This window comes from Budorcas taxicolor, chromosome 21 (assembly GCF_023091745.1).
Source record: "Budorcas taxicolor isolate Tak-1 chromosome 21, Takin1.1, whole genome shotgun sequence".
NCBI lineage: Eukaryota > Metazoa > Chordata > Mammalia > Artiodactyla > Bovidae > Budorcas > Budorcas taxicolor.
Window position 1 is genome coordinate 72,952,342 of NC_068930.1, and position 21,811 is coordinate 72,974,152.

The window sequence follows — 21,811 nt, forward strand, 5'->3', positions numbered from 1 at the left end:
TGATGTGGGTGGATGGGCAGATGATGGACAGATGGGTGGATGGATGGATGCTAGATGGGTGGATGGATGGACAGACGGATGGATGGATAACGGGTGGGTGGATGGATGGATGATGGACAGATGGGTGGGTAGATGGACAGATGGGTGGATGGATGGATGATGGACAGATGGATGGGTGGATGGATAGATGTGTGGGTGGATGGATGATAGATGGGTGGATGGATGGACGGACAGATGGATGGATAACAGATGGGTGGGTGGATGGATGGATGATGGACAGATGGATGGGTGGATGGATAGATGGGTGGGTGGATGGATGATGGATGGACAGATGGGTGGATGGATGGACGGACGGATGGATGGATGACAGATGGGTGGGTGGATGGATGATAGATGGGTGGATGGATTGATGGGTGATGGACAGATGGGTGGATTGATGGACAGATGGGTGGGTGGATGATGGACAGATGGGTGGGTGGATGATGGACAGATGGGTGGGCGGATGGACGGATGTGTGGACAGGTGGGCAGAGGAAGGGAGGAATATACAGGTGGATGGATGGGTGGGTGGCTGCTTTGGCAGGAAGGTGGGTGTGTGGATGGGGGGATGGAGGGGCCTCGCTGCCCCCACAGAACACCTGGGAGAGTGTCAGGGCGGACGGTGAGCAGACGCCAGCGCCATGGTGAGACGAGCATAGCCCCACAGGGACGTAACTTACACGCGTAAATGTTGCCTGTTGTAAGTGTGTGGAACGCAGCTGCCTTTTCAGCAGATTCACAAGGCTGTGCAGTCGTCACGATCTACTTTTGGAATTTTTCCGTCCTCCCCCTGAAGCTCCTGCATCCCCCCTCCCCACAGCCCCGGCAGCCACTGCACTGCCTTCTGTTGCTATGGGTTGACCTTCCGTAGACATTTCACTTGAGCAGAATGGGATAGTACATGGCCTTCTGTGACGGGCTTACTTCACCTAGCGTGACTTGGAGACTCAGCTGTGCGGAGTGCACCAGGACCCCATTCTTTCATGTGGGTGAGTTCTGGTGTACAGACGCACCACGATCTGTCCGTCCGTTCTGTGGACACACCACGTTCTGTCCGTCCGTTCTGTCCATGGACACTCGGGCAGTCTCCGTGCGAGGCTCTGTGAGCCACGCCGCTGTGAATGTCTGTGTTCTGCAAGTCCATCTTCATTGCTCAGGGACAGATTCCTAGGACAAGAATGGCTGGGTCATACGCCAAGTTCTATATTCAACTCTTAAAGAAACTGCCATACTTTGTTCCAAAGCATCTGCACCAGCGTTCATTCCTGCCCTGTGCCAGGTTCAGAGGTGTGTGTCCTGGGGCATCGTGTGCGGTGTGCAGTGAGGTCACGCAGGGAGCCCCCCCAAGCCCCAAGCCCTGTGCTGCCCCCGCTTTGGGGACAGGCCCGCCGCCTGCAGGGCTTCTGCTGGGGAGCGTTCTAATTCGGGCTGGGCTGTGTGACTGGCCAGGCCCCAGCGGCCGGGCCTGGACAGGGCTGTTTATAGAAAAGCCCAACTCCTCACCCTCACCACCAGGCATGCTGGCTATTTATAGACCGGGGCCTGGGGGAGCGGGTGCCTCAGCCAGCACCTGTCTCTGGAGCCTGTCTGAACCCCATGGCACTCCCCTGGCCCCCCCAGGCCTCCATCTCACACCTGCTGGCCCGGAGCCCCGGGTCTCCCTCGGGCAGGGCTCGGGGCCGGCACTCCCCGCGCGGGCCCTTCAGCACCAGTGACGGACAGGGAAGCACCCCACCGCCTCCCGGGTAAAGGTGACTTCAGCGAAGTCCTCTCCAGGCTCCCGGTGGGCATCCTGAGGCTCCACCCCCGCATTCGGAGACAAAGAGGAGACCCCTCCACCCCTCCTGCCCCGCCCACCACAGTCCCGCCCCCTCAGCAGGGACACGGCCCGCCTCCCACGCCCTCCCTCCCGAAACCCTGCGCCCCCGGCCGCGCCCCGCAGCCCGCCCACCCTCAGCCTCCGCAGCCTTGCACCCAGCCCGCCTGCAGCTGCTCCAGCGGATTCCCAGAGCGGGTGGCCCGGGGCTGAGGGGACAGGAGCATTGTCTGTCCCGTCACCATCACCAAGGGGGGCCTGGGACCCGACTTGTAACCCGTGGTGTCCCCGTGTGAGAGAAGAGGGACTCGGACACAGGGGCCAAGCGACCTGCCCAGGGTCAGAGCCTGGCTCTGCCCAGGAGCCCGGGGGATGAGGCTGCGGTGGGGGGAGGGTGGGGGAGGGGGAGGGGGGGCTCGGCGCGGCCCCCTCCCCCCGGGCTTGAACCCCTAACCCCCACGAGGGTGTGGCAAGAGCAGGCAGGGGGCGTCTGGGCGGCCCTGCCTCGGGCCTGGGAGCCCAGGGAGCTCCGCGGCTCTCTGAGCCCTGGGCAGAGGCCAGGGGGCAGACTCCAGACTCGTCCCTACAAGCGCACCCCAGGAAAGAAACTAGAGGCACTGGCTCCCAGCACTGCGGCAGGGGCCGCATAGACCACCCCTACCCCCTGGGGCCTACCCTGGCGTTTCTACGACTTGCAGGGCCAGTCACGTCCAAGCCCCAGTCCCCCTGGGGTGTGCCGGGCTGCAGTGCACTCAGCCCGGACACGGGAGCCCAGCAGACCACGTGCACCGTCTCTGGGCGCCCAGTCTCTGCACAGGAGGAGCCGGAAGGAAGTTTCGGGGTGGCCAGTGAGCACTGTGGCCGCCCTCTCCTGTGCCGGCCAGGTGACCTGAAAACACCGTCGCTTCTCCCTGGACTCAGAGCCCTGAGAACCGAGGGCAGCTGGAGGGCAGCCGCACTCCTGGATGGATGGGGACCGCCTGCTGATGCCAGGGTGCCCTGTGACAGGCAATGGGGGTCCCCGCCCGAGCGGGTGGACCAGGGGACGCGCTGTCCTCTCTGTGACCACCAGAGGGCGCCCACGCCAGGCCGGCGTCCCAGGTTCACCGCGGGGCAGGTGCGTGCCCAGAGCGCCCCGCGTGGAACGCAGAGATGCAGCTCCCTTTGGGCAAATTGCACGCCCGCCCTGGAGGGGATCTAGACCCCCAGATGTGGGTTCGCCGGGCCCAGGCCCCGCCACGGGGAGGACGAGCGCGATTGCCCCCAGGAGCATGCCCGGGTCGCTCCAGCCTGGCAGCGCGGGAGGGACCCCGGAGTGCGCCTCTGGCCCGCGAGCCCCGCGGCCGGGCGCGCGGCCCCACCGGGCCCCGGCTGGCGGCGGGGGCGGGACCGGCGGCCCCGAGGTCCAGGCGGCGCTTCACGGCGCCAGAGAGCCCGCCCCGGCCCCGCCCCCCGCCCCAGGCCGGCTCCTTTTAATGGCGCGGCGCGCGGGTGCGGCGGGCTCTCGCGCGGCCCAGCGCAGAGGACGAGCCGAGCAAGCATGTCCGGGACCCGAGCCTCTAACGATCGGCCCCCCAGCGCGGGCGGCGTCAAGCGGGGGCGGCTGCAGCACGAGGCGGCGACCACCGGCTCCCGGGTGACTGTGGTGCTGGGCGCGCAGTGGGGGGACGAGGGCAAAGGCAAGGTGGTGGACCTGCTGGCCACGGACGCCGACATCATCAGCCGCTGCCAGGTGCGGGCCGGGCGCCGGGCCCTCCCCCACCCCGATCCGGCCGGACCCTGCCCTCCCTGCCCTCCCCCCTCCCCAACACGCCCCTTGGACGCCTTCCCTCCGGGGACTCCCTCCCCAGCCGCCACCCCCACCCACTCGGGGCAGAGCGTCTTCCCTCCCCCATGGTCTCCCCCAGGGACCCCGCCTTCCCCGCCGGCCCCACCCCCAGGGCCGTGGGCCAGGGGCCGAGCTATAAATACAAGTCGCTGAGTTGGGGACACCTGATCCTCAGGGGGTGGGTTGTGCCATGGGTGACACTGGGGCGGGCATGTGGGGGGCGAGGCGGGGACCCCGGCCCCCAGTGGCTTGGAGGCCACCCAGACTCCGCACTTCCTCCTTCTGCCTGGGGCTGGGACAGTGCTGGCTGACCACAAGGGGTCAGTGTGCAGGAGGAGGCTGCCGGCTGGAGCCCAGAGTGGGAGCAGGCGTGGCTTCTTGGAGCCGCGGAGGGTCAGCCAAGCTGGGGCAGAGACCCGGGCAGGACTGCCGGCCAGGGCCCGAAGGAGGAGAGGGAGGAGCCTGGGTCTTCTGGCCAGGGTGACCCCGAGGCTGGTGGTGCCACCCAGGATGCCAGACACAAGCTCTGTCCCCCAAGGGCCCCTGCCCGCTGCGGGCTGCTCTCTGCACCCCGTCTGTCTCCTGCACCCCTCGGGCTGTGCCGCGCTCAGGGTGCAGTGGGGTTGGCCTGGAGGGTACACTGCTCCTGAGGCTCACAGCCCCATGCGGGGAGGCTGCCAGAAGTGAGGAAGGGACGCCCTCTGGGCACCTCATGCCTGAGCTCCCGCCAGGTGGGGCCCAGGACTCAGCGCCACCGGGGCGGGGGCCAGTGTGCCCACTGGGGCAGATGCTGCTCGCAGGCTGACTGTGGGCTCCTAGAAGGTGTCTCCTGGAGTAGTGGGAGCCTCCCACCGTCTCAGCCCCTCAGCCACAGCGAGCAAGTCCACCCCCCCTCCCCTGGCCCCTGGGCCGGGCGCGCAGCCCGTCTGCTGCTTGTCCCCTCGGGGGGCCTGCCTGCTCCAGCCGTGACGCCCAGGGCCCTCCATGTGACCTGCCCGCTCTGGGCAGCCTCACCCACCCTCCTCGAAGTGACCTCAGGGCTTGGCAGGTGTCCATGAGGGCCCTCGCCTCGGAACCGCAGGGCTCCCCGCTGCCGACGCGGTTCTGGAGGAAGGCCCTCGGTGCTCTGCCACCTGGGTCGGCAGGCTGGGCCCTGCCCTCTCCTGTTGCTTGTGAGAGCCGTGGGCGGGACCAAGCTAGGGCAGAGCCGCCTGGAGCCCCCCACCCAAGCCGGAGCCCACACAGCACCCTCTCCCTGACCCAGCTTCTCCCTGAGATCCAGTCTCCCCGTGCAGGCCTCCAGGTATCCTGGGAGCCCACCGTGACTTCTCCCCTCCAGCCTCCAAACAAGCTGGTGAGGCGGGGAAACGGGACCAGAGCCACTGAGCCGTTAGAACAAGCGGCACATATGGGTCCTCCTGCATGCCACACCCGCCTGGCACCAGTGCTGGGCTCTGGTTGGCGCAGGGAGGGTCCAGCCCCCACCCAGGGAGGACTGCTTTTGCCTGGAGCCCAGCGTTGTGGCCTTCACACGCACTTGGCCCCAGAGCTGGGTCGATCTCGGAGCTCTGGGCCAGGGCAGCGGGCAGCTGGCCGCAGAGTCACGGGTGAGGGACAGGGTGGGCTGGGAACCCAGTCCTGCCTGGGTGGCTGTCTAGAAGGGCTGAAACCAGCCAGCTCGTGACCAGAGGGGTCGCCTGGCCTGTCACCTGGGCCTGGGGTCATCCCGAGCGGCAGCCGCGACCCCCGCGGCCGCCGGGGGCCCCTACTCCGGTCCTGCCGCTGCACCGCCCTCCGCCACGCCCTCCCGGCGCCCGCGGTCCACCTGGGAAGCCCTTCAGCGGCCTGGCTCAGGGGAACTCACTTTCCACCTGCCCAAGGCGCCCCCAGTGGCCACCCTCGGTGCTCCCCATCCCGGGGGTCTGGGGCCCGTGGTCAGCATGCACCGCAAGACCCCCAAGACCTCCCTTAGGGTCCAGAGACCTGGGCCTTAGCCCCCTGCTGTTCTGCCTGCCTCCCCCTCCCCGTGTGGATGGCGCCCGAGCCTCCCCCGGCGTCGGGAGGCCCCCGGCGGCCGGGGCGCAGGTCCTGGGGCTGCTCCGGGCCCCGCGGCCCCAGGGCTCCCTTCTCCCCTCACTCGCCGCCCAACGCCCCTTCCCTCTTCCTGGCCCAGGTCCCGCGGCAGCCTCGCGACAGCGACCCCAGAGCCGCCTCCGCCTCCCTCCGCCCTTTGCCGGCCTCCTCGGGCCGCGCGCTCCGCCCACTCCCTGGGAGACCCCGCCCGTGTGCCGGGCTTTCTCTCGCGGTGCCCGCGGGCATCCTTCCTGCTGTTTGAGGTACCCCACCCCCGACCCCCGTCCGGACGGGAGCCCGAGAGCCCGCACGCCTGGCCTGCCTGTCAGGGCCTCGGGCACGCCCCCTCCTGCGCCTCGTGCTGTCCCCAGGACACGGTGCCAGCCCTCCCTCTGTTTCCAGAGTTACCTTCAGCAGGCTTTGGGCTCCACAACAGCCCCGAGGCCTCAGGGCACCCCGGGCAGGATTTATATACGATTCCCCCCTCCAAGGGCAGTGAGGTGGCTCGGTGCAGGAGTCCAGCGCTGTGGGCCCATCAGCTCCGGGGCGCGGTGACCGAGGGCACATGGTCTCACTCCTGCGGGGTGAGGAGCCGCGCCCTGTGGCTCGTCGGTGCTCTGGGATCTCTCTCCCCGGGCGGGAGGCCGGGAATGCCCTGAACCCCAGGCCGGCCCAGGGGCTTCTCGGGTCGGGGGCTCTGGGGGAGACGCCCGGTGGTGCCTCCACGTGTGCACCCTCTCGTGACACCTGTCCCCCAGCAGAGGTTCCAGGGGGAGAGCCTCCGCAGGGTCACCTGGGCGGCCGTGGCCCTGGGCGGGGGAGACCTGTGCACCCACCTGGGGCCCCTGCCCTCCCCCCTCTAGGCCTCTGGTGCCTCACGCGCAGAGCAGTTCTTTTTGGGGTGAACGGATGGATGGTGGACCGATGGTAGAGTCCCTCAGAGCAGACACCCAAAAAGACACGCTTTCACCCAGACCACGGTGGGGGTGGGGGCCAGTTCCCAAGGCTCTCCACCTGGAGGGCAGACCCCTGGCTGTTGCCTGCTGGGCAGGATCCTGAGAAAACCCACCTCGTGGCCGCCCAGAGGCACCGCCTCGGCCCGCGGCCACGCCCAGGGCCGAGAGCAGTGTCACAGCCTCGGAGGCCTGCCGCCCACACCCACCCTCTGTGTCTTGTTCGTCCACTCTGCGCTGGCCCCAAGGAGGGTGGGCTGGAGGACACCCGCAGAGATAGCAAGGGCCGGGGCTGGCCAGATCTCGGAGTGGGCAGGCCTTGGTGCTGTTGCTGTGTCCTTGAACGAGAAAGCCCCACTTGCTTAGATGCCTGCCGCCAGGGCGGCACCTGGTGGGGCCATCCACTGGGGACTTTGAGTGCCCGGCCAGGTCGTGGGGGCGGCGGCAGCGTCCCTGGGGCCTCTGAGCTGGCTGTGCCAGCTGTGAGGCTCCATCACGGAGGGGAGGACCTGCAGGGAGGTAGAGTCCTGAGGGTCCCCCGGGCAGAAAAGAGGGGTGAGGCTGGCTCCCGGTCACTCTGGACAGGAGCCTCCAGAGCCTGTCCACCTGGGGGGACAGGGAGACAGTGCAGCCTGGAGGCAAAGGCCCTGAGGGGGCTGCCAGGCTGGGCCTGGGACTCTGAACCAGCTGTCCCTCTAGGTGGCTTTTCCCAGCCATGCCCCCAGCTCTCCCAGCCTGTGGACTGCAGACCACAGCAGGGCTGGGGCGTTAGGAGTGGGGGTGGGTGGAATATCCCTGCCCCGACCTCACCCATGCCCCGGGAGAGGGCAGATGGGGGTTTCTGGGACGGTTGCCTGGACCTCTGCAGAGCTGCTGGGAGGGGCGCCCTCAGGTCAGCCGGCCCTGAGCTCAGCGTCCAAGGCTGGCTTACACCCCAGGAGTGGACCGTGGCCTGGTGCCTAGGCCCTGTAGCCAGCGGGGGTCATTTGCCACCCATGGACCCACGGCGGCCTGCGCCTGTTCCTAGGCACTGGTGTTTACCCCAAACGAAGGTGGAGTGTGCTCAGCCCAGCTGACGCTGGCACTGGGCAACTGAGAACCGGGGAGGGACAGAGTGTCTAGGCCCCCGCCACCGCAGGCAGGACGCGGCTGGGGGTGGACCTGGCTCACAGGGAGAGAGGCTGCAGGGAGGCCATCAGCCCGCCACCCAGTCTCGCTGCAAACTCCTTTCCTGGGACCTCGGGTCCCCCCCACCCTCCGCCAGGCTGCCCCACCTACGTGGCAAAGGTGACCGTGGGCATGAACTGCACAGAGAACCTCGTGTGCTGGGAGGCACTGCATGTGTCCCGAGGTGAGGTCAGAGTAAGGATGGGGTCTCTGAGGGGGCCCAGTGACCCCAAAACCCAGGCCATCAGTCACAGTGACTCAGATGCTCAAGGCTGAGCCCACCACCTCTCCCCCCCGCACCCTGGTCAGCATCAGCTCCCTCCCCTCCAGCAGCCCCCCTGGGGTCCCTTACTAGCTGGCCCACCCACCCGGTTCACTCCCAGCTGGCTCCATCCTGAGCCCCTTGTGGCCTGGCACTGCGCCACCCCTGCTTGTGGGGCCCCCTCCCTGGTCCCCAGCCCCCCTCCACCATGTCCCCTGCCCCCCATCATCGGCTCAGAGCCTGTGGTCAGTTCCCACAGGGACCACCTGGCTCAGGCGGCCGGGGGTCGGCAGGCTGTTCTCCAGGGTGAGTGGGCTGTGGCACAGGCCCCTGCTGTGCAGCAGGGGCCCCAGGACACACACCGGGACCCCACTGACCCCAGGGGTCAGTTAGAGGCAAACCCGCCCTGGCCCTCCAATCCTGGGGTCATTCCAGACAGGCCTCTGCACATGCGCGTGACACACGGAACACTTGGGGTCTGCAGGGCCATTGGGGGTGGCTGGGACGGAGGCTGGGAAAGGGGCGTTGAGGGGAGATCGGGCTCTGGCCACTCTCCTTAAATTGCCCGAGTGTGAAGTGAGGGAGGTCCAGGAGAAAGTGCCCCCACTCGGGTCCCCCCACCCCCGCTTGGGCCCTTTCCGTGGGGGAGACGGGAGGTGTGTGTACCTCCCCAGCCCCGCCACGAGGAGCAGGTGCCCCCGGGGGAGGACATGGCCCTCATTCGGCCAGGCCTGGCCGGGCAGGAAGCGACCACGCACACGTGTGGGGTTCGCCTCTGCTGGGCCCTGAGGGGCACGGGTGCTGGAACCCTCACAGCCGGTGGCCATCACCTCCTCTGCCAGCCAGGAGGAGAGCGGGGCATGGAGGGCAGGGGCCCAGCTGTGGAGGGGCCCCACGGATACGCGAGTGCCTTGCAGGAGGCGAGCTGGCGGGGCTCCAAGGCCTCGGGCAGCAGCCAGGACACATCCCCTCCCCGGGCCCTGCTCACCGGCTCCGGGGCCCACGGTGGGGCCCACACTGGCCTCTAGAGCCTAGACCTGGGGCTGGAGCCCGGCTTCCCTCCTGGGTGGGGCCTCCTCCTGGCTACCCGCACACCGCAGTCGGCCTCAGGATGGTTTTTCCCGCTTTATTCCTAGGTGTGAGGCGCAGGCCCAAAGGAGGGCTTGCTGTTGCACCGGCTTCTGGTCCCGGAAAGGCTGTGCTGCCTGCCCGCCCTCTGCCCCCTCCCCCCTCGGAGCTCAGGCTCTGTGGCAGCAGGGCCTGAATCTCTGCTCCCTGCATCATCCTCGCGTCAGAGGAGGAAGCCCAGGGGGAGCTGTGGGCGGGCAGGCAGGGCTCTGAGCCTGTGGAGGCTTCAGGGGCTTCACTGAGCCGGCCTCCCCGGAGAGTCAGCCCAAGAGGGTCCTGGGTGTGGGGGCCAGCCTGTTTCTTGGACCCAGTGTCCCGGCCAGGCCCTGGCACCCCAGACACGCATCGGAGCCAGCCACTGGACCAGGCTCCCCACGCCCAAGCAGAGATGGCATCTCACACTCCTGCCACACGGGCAGCCCAGAGGGGGCTCCTGAGCACCTGCATTTAGAGCTGCCCGAGTGAGCCAGGTGCCAGGCAGGCCTCCTGGGGTGGATGCCGATCCAGTTTCTGTCCCCAGGGAGGCAACAATGCTGGCCACACCGTGGTGGTGGACGGCAAGGAGTATGACTTCCACCTGCTGCCCAGCGGCATCATCAACCCCAAGGCCGTGTCCTTCATCGGTGAGTGCCCGCCCGCCAGCCTGCCCCACCGCGGCCCAGGAACCCATGGATGTGAGTGGAAGAGGCCTGGACATCGTCGAGCCCAGGGGTCCATACACAGGCTGGACGTAGGGGGGCACGGGGCTAGGCCCCGAGGGTCAAGGTTCCAGCCCCACCGGGACCCCTTGCAGAGGCCTCTGATCTGGGGACCCCGCCTCGGGGCCCTGCTCGGAGCCCAGGACCCCCTCCTCCCCACGCCTGGGATGGAGGGACAGGTGGAGGGTGCAGGAGGCTCCCTGAGCGCTCAGACTCCCTGGATGTGTGTGTGTGTGCAAGCCTGTAGGTGTGTGTGTGGGTGAGCGAGGGTGTGGGTGTCCACGCGTGTGTATGGCAAGTGTGGGTGTCACGTGTGTGAGTCTGTGTGCGTGTGTGCATGCCTGTATGGGTATGTGCGTGCCTGTGAGAGTGTGTGCACGTGTGATGCCCGTGGGTGAGTGTGCGAACGTTGTGGGGCTGGCTCCCTGTGGGTCTGCGTGGGCTCTGCGTGGGCAGCTGTCCCCCACCCTCCTCCAGCCCCTGGGCAGCCCCTCCCCCACCCCTTCCCACCGCCCTCTCCTGCCCATCCCTCCAGGACACACTCTGAGAGCTTCAGGGACTTTTCCTTCCGGCTCTTTCCACCACTGAGCAGGGCCACACGTGTGACTCACTGCCCCCCCCCAGGAAGCAGGGCTGGCACAGCGAGTGTGTGCCCGCTGGTGGCGTGGGTCCAGCCCTGGGTGTGAGCCCAGGGGCGCTATTGCAGCAGTGGGCCTGTGGGACAGTGGGCGGTCAGGCTGAGCAGGAAAGGGCGGTGGCCCAGGGGCTTCTCCGTGGTGCAGACTGGGCCCTGGTGGAGGGTGAGGACCCCAGTTCAGCCGGGACCCCGCACCCAGGGGCCAAGTCTCTGCCCCAGGAGGCTGCTGGGCGCCACTAGGTGGGAACCAGGCCAAGCAGGCACCGCGTGCTGTGGGGAGGGGAGAGGCCGTCTGCCCGGTGTCCGGGAGCCGGGGGTGGATGGGGGCCAGCGGCCCCCAGGAGCATGGGCAGGGGCCAGCCCGGCCAGATACTGACGGGAGACCCCGGCAAGGGTGGGATGCGCCGGCGCTCACGCGGCCCCCCGCCAGGCCCCACCCCGTGGCCATCTCGGGGCTCCTGGCATTTAGATGACCTTTCAAGCCCAGTGTGGCTTGCCGCCTCTGAGTCACTCCCATCTGGACCTGTGTCCCATCTCCCTCCGCCAATCCTGGCGCCCTGGGGACGCACCCCGCGGGAAGGCCGCGGGGGCCCCACCCGGCGGGCTTTGGTCTCAGAGGAAGGGGCAGCCTTGGCTTCAGCCTGGGCCCCTGGTGGGCTTGTGGCCGTGGCGAGCCCCCTCCTCGGCTGGGCTCAGTGCCCGCCCTCTACTCACCCCCGCTTCAGTTTTACAGGGATGGGGAGGCCTGGCTCAGTTTCACGGGGATGGGGAGGCCTGGCTCCCGAGACCAAACAGCTGCAGGCTGTGTTTCTCCCCGCCTGCTGCTTTCCCGTCTCCGTGTACATCAACCACAACAGCTCTGTTGAGGTATAACTTACGCACCGTGAAATGCGCCCCGGGAGGGTAGGATGGCGCATCCGTCCCAGCTCAGTTCCGGAACAGTTTCTCCCTCCTGAAGACCTCCCCCAGCAGCCCTCATCTGCTGTCTCTCTAAATGAAGGCTTTTGTTTGGACCATTTTTTATTGTGATAGAGTACACGTAATATAAACTTTCCATCTTTCATAAAACAATTTATTTTATGTAAATTCATGTATTTTCTTCTAAATTTTATGCCCTACTTCCTTTCTGGGTATTCAGATTCCCTCTATTTGATGAAACAGTGGCCACACAGTTTTTTTTGTAAATGCCCTTTCGTGGCAAAACAGTTGGCAACCCCAGATCCATGCGCTAATTTTTCTTTGAAATGTGGAATCTTCTTAGAAGCCCTGGGCAGCTCAGTGGTCACCTGACAGCCAAGTCTGTGGAGGGGACAGGCAGGTCTGAGTTGACCAGATGTGAGCTGACCGCATCGGAGCTGACCCCAACCCACCACACAGCTGACAGTGAGCTATGTGACAGTCGGGGAACGTTGGCCCAGTGAGCAATTTAACCACTCATTTCTTCCAAACTGCATCTTGGGAATTTAGCATCTTAATGAGAATTATTAAGCTCCTTCTCGTGGCAAAAAAAAAAAAAAAAAAAGTTTCCATGTTAACCATTTTTAACCGTCCAGTTCAGGAGCATCGAGTACGTTAGTGTTGTCTTGCAGCGTCAGCATGTCCGTCTGCAGAGCTCCATCCCCCCTGGACTCTCCATCCCCTTTCCCTCCCCTCGCCCCCGGCCCCCAGCACCCTGCCCTCTGTCCCTGTGAGTCTGACTCCTCCAGGGACCTCGTACAAGGGGGACCTCATACAAGGGGGTCATACAGAGAATGGCCGTTAGTGTCTGGCTTACTTCACTTTATTTATTTATTATTTATTTCACAGAGGGGCTTCCCTGGGGGCTCAGATGGTAAAGCATCTGCCCTGCCGTGCAGGAGACCCGGGTTCAGTCCCTGAGTGGGGAAGATCCCCTGGAGAAGGGAATAGTTACCCACTCCGGTATCCTCACTTTCACTTTTCACTTTCATGCATTGGAGAAGGAAATGGCAACCCACTCCAGTGTTCTTGCATGGAGAAGCCCAGGGACAGGGGAGTCTGGTGGGCTGCCGTCTATGGGGTCGCACAGAGTCAGACACGACTGAAGCGACTTAGCAACAGCAGCAGCAGCCGGTATTCTTGCCTGGAGAATTCCCTAGACAGAGGAGCCTGGCCAGCTACCATCCATGGGGTCACAGAGTCAGGCACGACTGAATGGCGAAGGCTTCCACCCTTATTTCACTTTACGTAGTGTGCTTGACGTCCATCCGTGTGGCAGCATGCCCTTCCTTTTCACAGCTGTATAATAATCCCGTTTTGTGGCTGAACCACATTTTCTTTGTCCATCATTGATGTCCACTGACGGACAGCTGGATTCTTTCCCCGTCTTAGCCATCATGAACGATGCAGCCGTCAGCATGAGGGCGTGAATTTCACGGCGTTTTAAGTGTGAAGTCCCTCTGTGACCCAATTCAATCTCGTGTCCATGTCTCTCAGGCAATGGAGTGGTTGTCCACTTGCCGGGCTTGTTCGAAGAAGCAGAGAAGAACGAGAAGAAAGGTAGGTCCGTGTCCCCGCGGAGCCGCGCCGTCCAAGAGCCATGTGTGCTCCCTGCGGCCGAGTTGGCGGTGCTCCCCGTGTGGTTTCTGCCGATGGCGGCGGCAGGTGGGCAGGTGGTGTGGTTTCCACGCTGGCCCCCGGCCCGTGCCTGCTGGCCCTGCTCACACCAGCAGCCTGAGAGCAGGCAGTCAGTCCAGGGGCCCCAGCCTTTGGCTTCAGGCCACAGCCTCTATGTCGCAGGCGAGCTTTCCTGACACTGGGGACCGGTGATGCCAGGAGCTGCAGACGCAGGCTCTCCAGGACAGAACCCTGAAGCCTGGACTTCAACCCTGATGTCCCGAGAATGGGGACGGTTGGGCCGACATCCCTGCAGGGAAGGGTGTGGTCCCTGGGGGCTGCTCAGGGGCAGGAGGCGGGCAGGCAGTGACTAAGGCTGCCAGCCAGGCACGCGGGCAGGTGGGCCCCCAGTGGTTGTCGAGAGGCAGGTGGGCGGCACTGCAGCCCTAAGGTGCCCTGGACGGAGCAGAGCCTCCGCCTTGGGGCCCAGGCTCAGAGCAGGTGCAAAAGGAGCCAGCGGGCCCTGGCCCCGGGACGTGGGCTCCAGGACGTGCCAGGACGGAGCCCGTGAGGAGACAGAGCCGCCTGTGGGGACGCGGGTGGATGTCCCCAGGCCCCCGGGGGAGGGCCTGTCTCCGACCGCGTGCCGTGTCCGCAGGCCTGAAGGACTGGGAGAAGAGGCTCGTCATCTCTGACCGGGCCCACCTCGGTGAGTCCTGGGACCTCCCTGCTCGCCTGCGAATAAGTGACCCCAGGCCCCCCAGGCCTTCTCCGAGGCCATGCCAGGTCAGGGTGACTGCCAGTACAGGCCTAGGGGAGGGACCCGTGGTGTCCCCAGAGACCCCGTAACCTTCTGTCTCTCTTGCCCCCGGATGCTCCTGCCCACCTGGCTGGCAGTGTTCGACTTTCACCAGGCGGTGGACGGGCTCCAGGAGGTGCAGCGGCAGGCCCAGGAGGGCAAGAAGTGAGTGGCGTCTGCGCTGCCCCCGGGCCTCAAGTCCACAGCCGCAGAGCTGGGGGCGTGTCGGGTGGAGGTGGGGGCGTGCGTCCACCAGGAGCCCCGAGGACAGCGTCTCTCAGTTCACCCTGCGCCTCCCCAGCCCTGAAGCCCAGGCGAGCCGCCTCTCCCAGGGCCAGGCAGTCCTCCCTGGGGCCACCCCCAGGAGTGCCCGTGCCATCTGTCGCCTGCCGCGCCCCCCGCCCCTGCTGCAGTCCCAGGCCAGCCTTGACCGCAGCTCCAGCAGGCGCCAAAGCCTGCCTAGCCGCCTCAGTGGCCAGTCACTGGTTCTCCAGAGACGTGCACTGCAGTGGGCCAGGGACAGCATCAAAGCCAGGACAGGAGCGAAGCAGACCAGAATCCTGCCTCTCACACATGTGCACACACGCACAACCAGTGCATGCGTGTGCACAGATTATACACACACGGCCGTGCACACTCACATAGAGGGATACGCATGCCTCACACAGGGGGACACGCATGCTCACTCACACGGGGGGACACGCATGCTCACTCACACGGGGGGACACGCATGCTCACTCACAGGGGGACACGCATGCTCACTCACACAGGGGGACACAGATGCACACTCACACGGGGACACGCATGCTCACTCACACGGGAACACGCATGCTCACTCACACGGGGGGACGCGCATGCACACACACGGGGGGATGCGCATGCTTACACGCACGCTCACACATGCTCACATATGAACACGCCCTCACACTCATGCACAAGTACACACACACAAGGCTTGGCTGCTCCTCAACCTGGGCTGGGCTGTGGTGGGCAGTGGGTACAGGGTGGCACTGCCAGGTTCCAGTTCTGAAGAGAAGGCAGGTGCCCAGAGCAGCAGCCTCAGTGCTGGGCAGAAGGCAGCTGGGCCAGGGAGGGCACCACCGGGCACTGGGCCTCTGGGGGCCACAGGAGGGCCAGGGCCGGGACTTGGACCCATGTGCCAGCCCCGCAACCCAGCCACTGAGGCTGGGGCTGGGGAGGGCCCTCGGGCATCGCCCGGCTCAACCTTGGTTTACAGGGGTGGATGCTGAGGGCTGGCCGGGGGCCCCGGGTTCCCAGGCTCCTCCCCCAGTTCCAGCAGGTCCGCCTAGGCCCCCTGAGCTCATGGCCCTTGCCCTGTCTTCCAGCATCGGCACCACCCGGAAGGGGATCGGGCCGGCCTACTCGTCCAAGGCCGCCCGCACTGGCCTCCGCATCTGCGACCTCCTGTCCGACTTCGACGAGTTCTCCTCCCGGTACCTGACCCGTCCCCAGCCCTGGGCTGGGGGAAGCCAGGCCAGGGAGGCGGGCGCGGGGCTCAGGCAGATGGGGTGGCAGTCACTGTCGCTTCCGCAGATTCAAGAACCTGGCGCACCAGCACCAGTCCATGTTCCCCAGTTTGGAAGTGGACATTGAAGGTCAACTCAAAAGGCTCAAGGTAGAGCTGAGCACCCCAGCGTTGGGCAGGCCCAGCCCCACCGAGGGTCCCTCCACAGCCGTGTGCACTGCCGCGGCGCCCCGAAACAAGACCTTATTTCCTGGTGGCTGGGCTCGGGGACTACAGGCCTCCTGTGGGAGCCCCCAGTTGGCGGTCTTCTCAGGAGGCCAGGGGCTCACCCGCTGACCTGGCCGCTCTAGTCCTCTCTGAGGAAACGACCCTGGATACTCCAAGGGCCATAAGCAGACCCTGTCGGTCTGGGGCAGGAGGCAAAGGCGTCCCAGCTCACTGCTAGAGGGATGGAGTGGGCGGGATGGACGTGCTGGGGGACAGAGGCCAACCCCGTCCATCGCGGGAAGGAGCTCGAGGTGTCCCAGCTCACTGCTAGAGGGACGGAGCAGGCGGGAGACAGGAGGGTGTCCGCACGGAGCCCTTCTGGAAACCTCCAGGGCCGGACCCCAGCTCCTCCAGCCTCCTCTGGGGCCCTAGATGTAGACAGGGATGGACCCACAGGGATGCATGCCGACCAAGGGCCTCACTGGGCAGGAATTTGCTGGAAGACAGGGGAGGAGGCCAGAGCCGGGTGGACCCCCTTCTTGCATCCTGGCCCCTTCTCCCAGGGCTTCGCCGAGCGGATCCGCCCCATGGTCCGAGACGGCGTCTATTTCATGTACGAGGCGCTCCGTGGCCCCCCCAAGAAGATCCTCGTAGAGGGCGCCAACGCAGCCCTCCTGGACATTGACTTTGGTGCGTCCCCGGCCAGAGCCCCGCGAGCCCCGCCTGTGCTCTCTGCCAAGGGGACAGCTGTGGGCGCACCTTCCACGCCAGGCTGCCCTCTGTGCCCGGGAAAGAGTGCTACTGCCCTCTTCCCACGACCTCAGCTGGGAGGGGGGAAGGGAGGCTAGGCTGGGGATGAGGGACGGGGATGAGGGGCGGGGATGAGGGGCGGGGATGAGGGATGGGAATGAAGGATGAGGGGGATGAGGGACGGGGATGGGGATGAGGGTGGGGATGAGGAGCAGGGATGAGGGATGGGGATGAGGGATGAGGGGGATCAGGGACAGGGGTGGGGATGAGGGACGTGGATGGGGATGAGGGATGAGCGGTGGGGGTGAGGGGGATGAGGGATGGGGATGGGGATGAGGGACGGGGATGAGGGATGAGGGACGGGGATGAGGGATGAGGGATGGGGATGAGGGAGAGACTGGCTGGGCCGGGGAGCCCCAACTGCCCCACCTGGGCCTCTGTCCCCGCAGTCCCCGCTGTCCCCACTGTGTGTGTCCCCACTGGTGTGCCCAGGGACACACCAGTCCTGAGGCCGCCTGGCGCAGGCGAGGCACCCACCATCCAAACCTGAGGGACCCTCCCCCTCCCCCCCCCGGCCAGCTCATACGCACAGCACCCTGCGTCGGCCATGCCCCCTAATGGTCCCTGGGCCCACCGGGGCGACCCCTCGCCAGGATTCCTGCAGGGTGGCAACCCGACTGGCTCTGTCTCGCAGGGACCTACCCCTTCGTGACATCCTCCAACTGCACGGTAGGCGGTGTGTGCACTGGCCTGGGCATCCCTCCCCAGAACATAGGCGAGGTCTATGGCGTGGTCAAGGCCTACACCACACGCGTGGGCATCGGCGCCTTCCCCACCGAGCAGATCAACGTGAGTCCCCAGCCCCGGGGGACTGCGGGCGCCTTGTGGAGGGACCGGGGAGGCCGCAGAGAAGATGCTGAGGCTGCAGCTCCAGCCACCCCCCACCTGCCACGTGGCTGCCCCACAGAGCCCCCGGCTGAGGAAGGACCCTGAGGGCCTCCTCTCTGGCCCCTCCTGGGCACCCCGGCCGCCTCCCTCGGGCCTGAGCGAGCCTGGGCTTGGTCCCAGCCGGGCGAGAGCAGAGTGGAGCAGCAGCCCGCCTCCCAGCAAACTGCCCTCCAGCCTGGCGGGCGTCTCTGAAAGCTCAGGACGGCCCCTGCCGTTCTCTCCCCAGCCTTGTGCCCGCGAGGCTGGAGGGACACTAGGCTCCTGTCCTGAGCAGGTGTGTGAGGGCCAGAGCAGGAAGGGGATATGCTGGGCAGAGTTATGAACCCCGGAGAAAGAAGCACAAAATAAGCACACAGCTGCCTGGGGGCAGCTGCAGGGTCTACAGATCCACCCTCACCTGCCCATGAGGCCAGGGCGGGGCTGGCCACGAGGCTCAGCTGGGGCGGGCGTGCCTGGGGCCCGGGACGGGCAAGCGGGCGTGAGGAAGGGTGGTCGTCAGGGGGCCACAGCGGGGCGGGCAGCCAGCTCGGGCTCCGTCCCCGCAGCCCCCGGGCCCTCTGTCGCCCCGCAGGAGATCGGGGACCTGCTGCAGAGCCGCGGCCACGAGTGGGGCGTGACCACGGGCAGGAAGCGGCGCTGCGGCTGGCTGGACCTCATGATCCTGAGATACGCCCACATGGTCAACGGATTCACCGCGTGGGTGGTGCTGAGGCGCCCTCCACTCCCCAGGCGCCCACCCCCCGGGGGCCCCGCCCCAACTCCCCAGACGCTGCAGGAGCAGGGCAGCCGGGCCTCGGGGCTCAGGCCCACAGTCCTCCCCACACAGGGGGACCTCACCCCAGGGAGACCCTTCCACACAGCGAGGCCACTGGGGGGTGATGGGGAGGGCCGTCCAGGGCGCCCTGGGGCTGGCCCTGCCTTGGCTCCTGAGCGTAGACAGGGAAGGCAACATCGTGAGGCCAGAGGGTGTCCCGCCACCGGAAGTGGTGCAGACGGCTCTCCTGGAGCCAGGGAGCGATCCCAGAGCAAAGGGCCTGCACTCGTCCAGACCCCTGTTCTGCTGGGCCGTGGGGCCGGGGCAGTGCTGGACTCCCGGCCTAACCGTCGGGGGCTCTGCCATCCTCCGTCCTGGTCCTGCAAACAGAGGAGCGAGGGGTGGGGCTGGGCGGGAGCAGCGAGGCAGCTGACGGCCCTCGGCTTCTCGCTGTGCTCTGGACAGGCTGGCCTTGACGAAGCTGGACATCCTGGACGCCCTGGACGAGATCAAGGTCGGCGTGGCATATAAGCTCGGCGGGAAGCGGATCCCCTACTTCCCAGGTGCGGGCACCGCCGCCCCCCTGCCCTTGGCCACTGGTCTCGGGCGAAGGGACGGCGTGTGCGTGTCGGGCGCATGGGGCAGCCTGTGTCAGAGGCTCTTCCCACTTCTGTGCGCTGCAGGTTCTCACCCCGAGCGGAGGCCTGTGCGTCCACGCTCTGAGGAGGGCTCAGAGGGACTCAAGGGCTGGCCTGACCCCAAGACCTTGGGGAATCCCCAGGGTCAATGCCCACCTCCCGGGAGCTGGGGACTCACCTGAAATAGCAGACATGGGCTCTGGACGCTCAAAGCTCTGGACAAATAGGAAGATGATGTTGACCCAGGAAAACACATGTTTTTGGTTAGACTTTTTAAGGTCTCCCTGAAGTTTCTGTGACCAAGCAAGTGTCTCTTCTTCTGAAAAGCGTAAAGGCAGTGATGTTGTCCTGTGTGTCTGGCCTGGGGTCACGGAAGACCCCACCCCCACCGGCGGCCATGGGCGAGCTGCCCCCGCTGCCCCCCAGTGTGTGTGTGCGCAGACTCTTGGCTGTGGGAGCCCCGTGCGTCCTCTCGGCCAGTGTCCCCCAGACCGACTGACTCTGAACTCTGAGAGGACACAGCAGGGGAGCGCTGGGACTCAGGGCATGTACTTGCAATGGACAGCTCCTTCCAGCAATTTCTGACCACAGGGGTCGTTGGCGTCTGCTGTGAGGCCAGGAGTCCAGACCAAGTGGGATCCTTGCCCTGGGGAGGGGAACGTAGACCCTTCAGGAACCCTAACACCGCAGGACCTCAAATCCCCTTAGAAGCGGGGGCCTCAGAATTGCTCAGCTGAGGTGTCCCCTGGAATCCGTGTCCAGGGTGGTGTGTCCTCTTGGCTGGAAGGGGATCAGGCAGTGTCCCAGAACCACCCCCCAGCCCTGAGAAAACCAAGCAGAGCTGCTTGCCTTCTCTGCCCCCGAACGCTGGGGCAAGCAGACCCCGGGCTGGGGGTCCCAGGCCCACAGCTGCACAGACATCGGTGGCACACGGCTCACCCAGCCCATGTCCGCAGCCAACCAGGAGATCCTGCAGAAGGTGGAGGTGGAATACGAGACACTGCCGGGGTGGAAGGCGGACACCACGGCCGCCCGGAAGTGGGAGGACCTCCCCCCGCAGGCCCAGAGCTACATTCGGTTTGTGGAGAACCACATCGGAGTGGCAGGTGGGTGCCCTGCGTCCAGCCACGCCCTCCACCCGCCTCACCCCAGGCTGAACCTCCCCTTCCCCTTTCAGTGAAATGGGTTGGTGTCGGCAAGTCCAGAGATTCGATGATCCAGCTGTTTTAGACAAAGCCGGAGCTGACCCCAGCGGCGTGGCCCACGTCGTGTCTTTTCCTCGGCCGGCAGAACCAACGCCGTGAACAAAGAGATTTGAAAGCTATTTTCTGTACTTTTGTATTACTCTTTAAGCCTTCAGCCCAACCCACTGATTTCCACAACTGGAAACATCTGAAAGCCAGTGCTGTGTGCATTTTTTAAAATCCTGCTGTTTCACATGAGCTCAAACCAGAGCCCTTTTCTGGCTCCTTAACTGTCATGTGGTTGTCTATGCAGTTGGAGCCGCTGAGTAATAAACAAATCCCGCAGCCGCTGAGCAGCAGTGAGCAGTGCAGGTTTTTTTCTGACTTCGTCATCGTTGCTTCGACTTTTAACTGCTCAAAGGCATCACTCGGCAGCATCGGTGGCCTGGGTGACTCACATTTTCGGTGTCAGGAAGCCAGGCCGTTTGTTTGCTCAGACAACAAAATGGGAGCAGCCCAGGGGTGGAAGACCACGGGCATGAAGCATGTTTTCCAAGATGGAATGTCTCCGCAGACCCGCTCCAGATGCCAGAGCCCTTCCCCACACGGCAGCCCCTGCCTTTCAGTGGGACACCCTCTGCCCCGCCCCATGTTCCCCAGGCGAGGAAGACGCTTCTCAGCTGGCAGAACCTGCAGAGACCCTGCTGTGGTCTGTGCTCAACTGGAAGCCGTACTCGGCTCATTCAACAACGCTTCAGAGTGCGCAGTCAGTTTAGAAAAATAATTGGCCTTTTGGTATCATTTCAGAGAGGGGAGGGTTTATACACATGGAGAGACTAGGAGTCTGCCAGGCTTAAACCCTCACTTTCTGGAGCTGAGGATGTCATCTGGGCTCCCTGGCATTGGGCAGATGCCAACCGGCTTGCTTCCCGTGGACCCCGCCAGCCCCAGGATGTTCTGGCGGGCCCGGTGTCACCGGCTCACACCCTGGAGTCCCGGACTCTCGTGACAGCATATTAGGTGAACGGGCCGCATATTGGGAGTATGGCTTCACACACACACTAGTGAGCTTTTCCAAACGGCCGAGAATGGCCTTCGGTGATTTGAAAGAATGCGGGAGCACATGTGTGCACCAGCTTCCTCGGGCAGCAGGGCTAGAAGTGAGAGACACCAGAAGAAACAGACCTTGGCGTTCCCTTCACGACAGAGCAAAGGAGAGGAAAGGAGAGAGCCCCGAGGCAGGGTGAGCTCTAAGGGAAGGAGGAGGTGGACCCCAGCTCTCCTCCCTGCCCCCGGGGACTGCGCTTCTCGTGACCAGATGACCGTCTCATCCCATCTTGCTACAACAGAGGGGTGCATGCTCTGGGCAATCAACCAGAATGGACATTTTTCAGAAGAAAGAGAAATCACGTTGTTCTGTGTAAAAAGCTGCACTTCTGGCTCAGCAAGGTCAGCCTGCAACTTAGATTAGAAAGCTGCTAAATCCTTCACTCCAGTACAAGCTGTTGTTTCCTTCCAGCTCTGGACCACATCCTGGGGAGGCAGCTGCAGGCGGTATGTCTGACTATCTGCAGAAGTTTTACAGAAAAGACCAAACTCGAGGGGTCGCCATTCTTGGCTGGCACTGGCGTCCTCACCCTTGTGTGGCCCAGAGATGGGAGGGTGGGGGGTGAGGTTAGCTGCCTTCTATCAGCATCAGGTGCTGTGAGGGTCTGAGCAATTATAACCTGGTGTCCTCTCTCCTTGGCACCAACAGCAGACCTCCAGGATAGAGGAGCTTACACTGGTCTCAATTGAGTATGTGGGGAAAAGACAAGTAAGTGATTTGAGGCTGTTGCTCGATAAAATGTGTTTTTCACGCCCTTTGGAAA

The 21,811-nt window shown here is 65.0% G+C and overlaps 1 protein-coding gene across 2 annotated transcripts; it reads left to right on the forward strand.

Annotated features, from left to right (window-relative positions):
• Window positions 1-3,343: 3,343 nt before the first annotated feature.
• Window positions 3,344-21,811, forward strand: ADSS1 (adenylosuccinate synthase 1). 2 transcript variants are annotated; one of them, XM_052660178.1, is made up of 13 exons: window positions 3,344-3,586; window positions 9,786-9,939; window positions 13,055-13,117; window positions 13,833-13,883; window positions 14,072-14,138; window positions 15,320-15,427; window positions 15,528-15,609; window positions 16,230-16,356; window positions 17,111-17,265; window positions 17,936-18,060; window positions 18,584-18,681; window positions 19,713-19,862; window positions 19,934-21,811. In XM_052660178.1, exons 1-13 carry the CDS (start codon window positions 3,395-3,397, stop codon window positions 19,984-19,986), a joined length of 1,425 nt encoding a protein of 474 aa, XP_052516138.1. In that variant the 5' UTR covers window positions 3,344-3,394; the 3' UTR covers window positions 19,987-21,811. The 2 variants fall into 2 exon arrangements, with proteins under 2 accessions (XP_052516138.1, XP_052516139.1); XM_052660179.1 differs by having other exon boundaries at window positions 3,345-3,586; window positions 9,786-9,888.

Bases quoted from the DNA above. Each gene is read 5' to 3' on its own strand.
- ADSS1 (XM_052660178.1), top strand. From the start codon at position 3,395: ATGTCCGGGACCCGAGCCTCTAACGATCGGCCCCCCAGCGCGGGCGGC. The intron at 15,428-15,527 runs GTACCTGACCCG...TCGCTTCCGCAG, and splicing joins TTCGACGAGTTCTCCTCCCG to ATTCAAGAACCTGGCGCACC. The intron at 18,061-18,583 runs GTGGGTGGTGCT...TGCTCTGGACAG, and splicing joins ATGGTCAACGGATTCACCGC to GCTGGCCTTGACGAAGCTGG.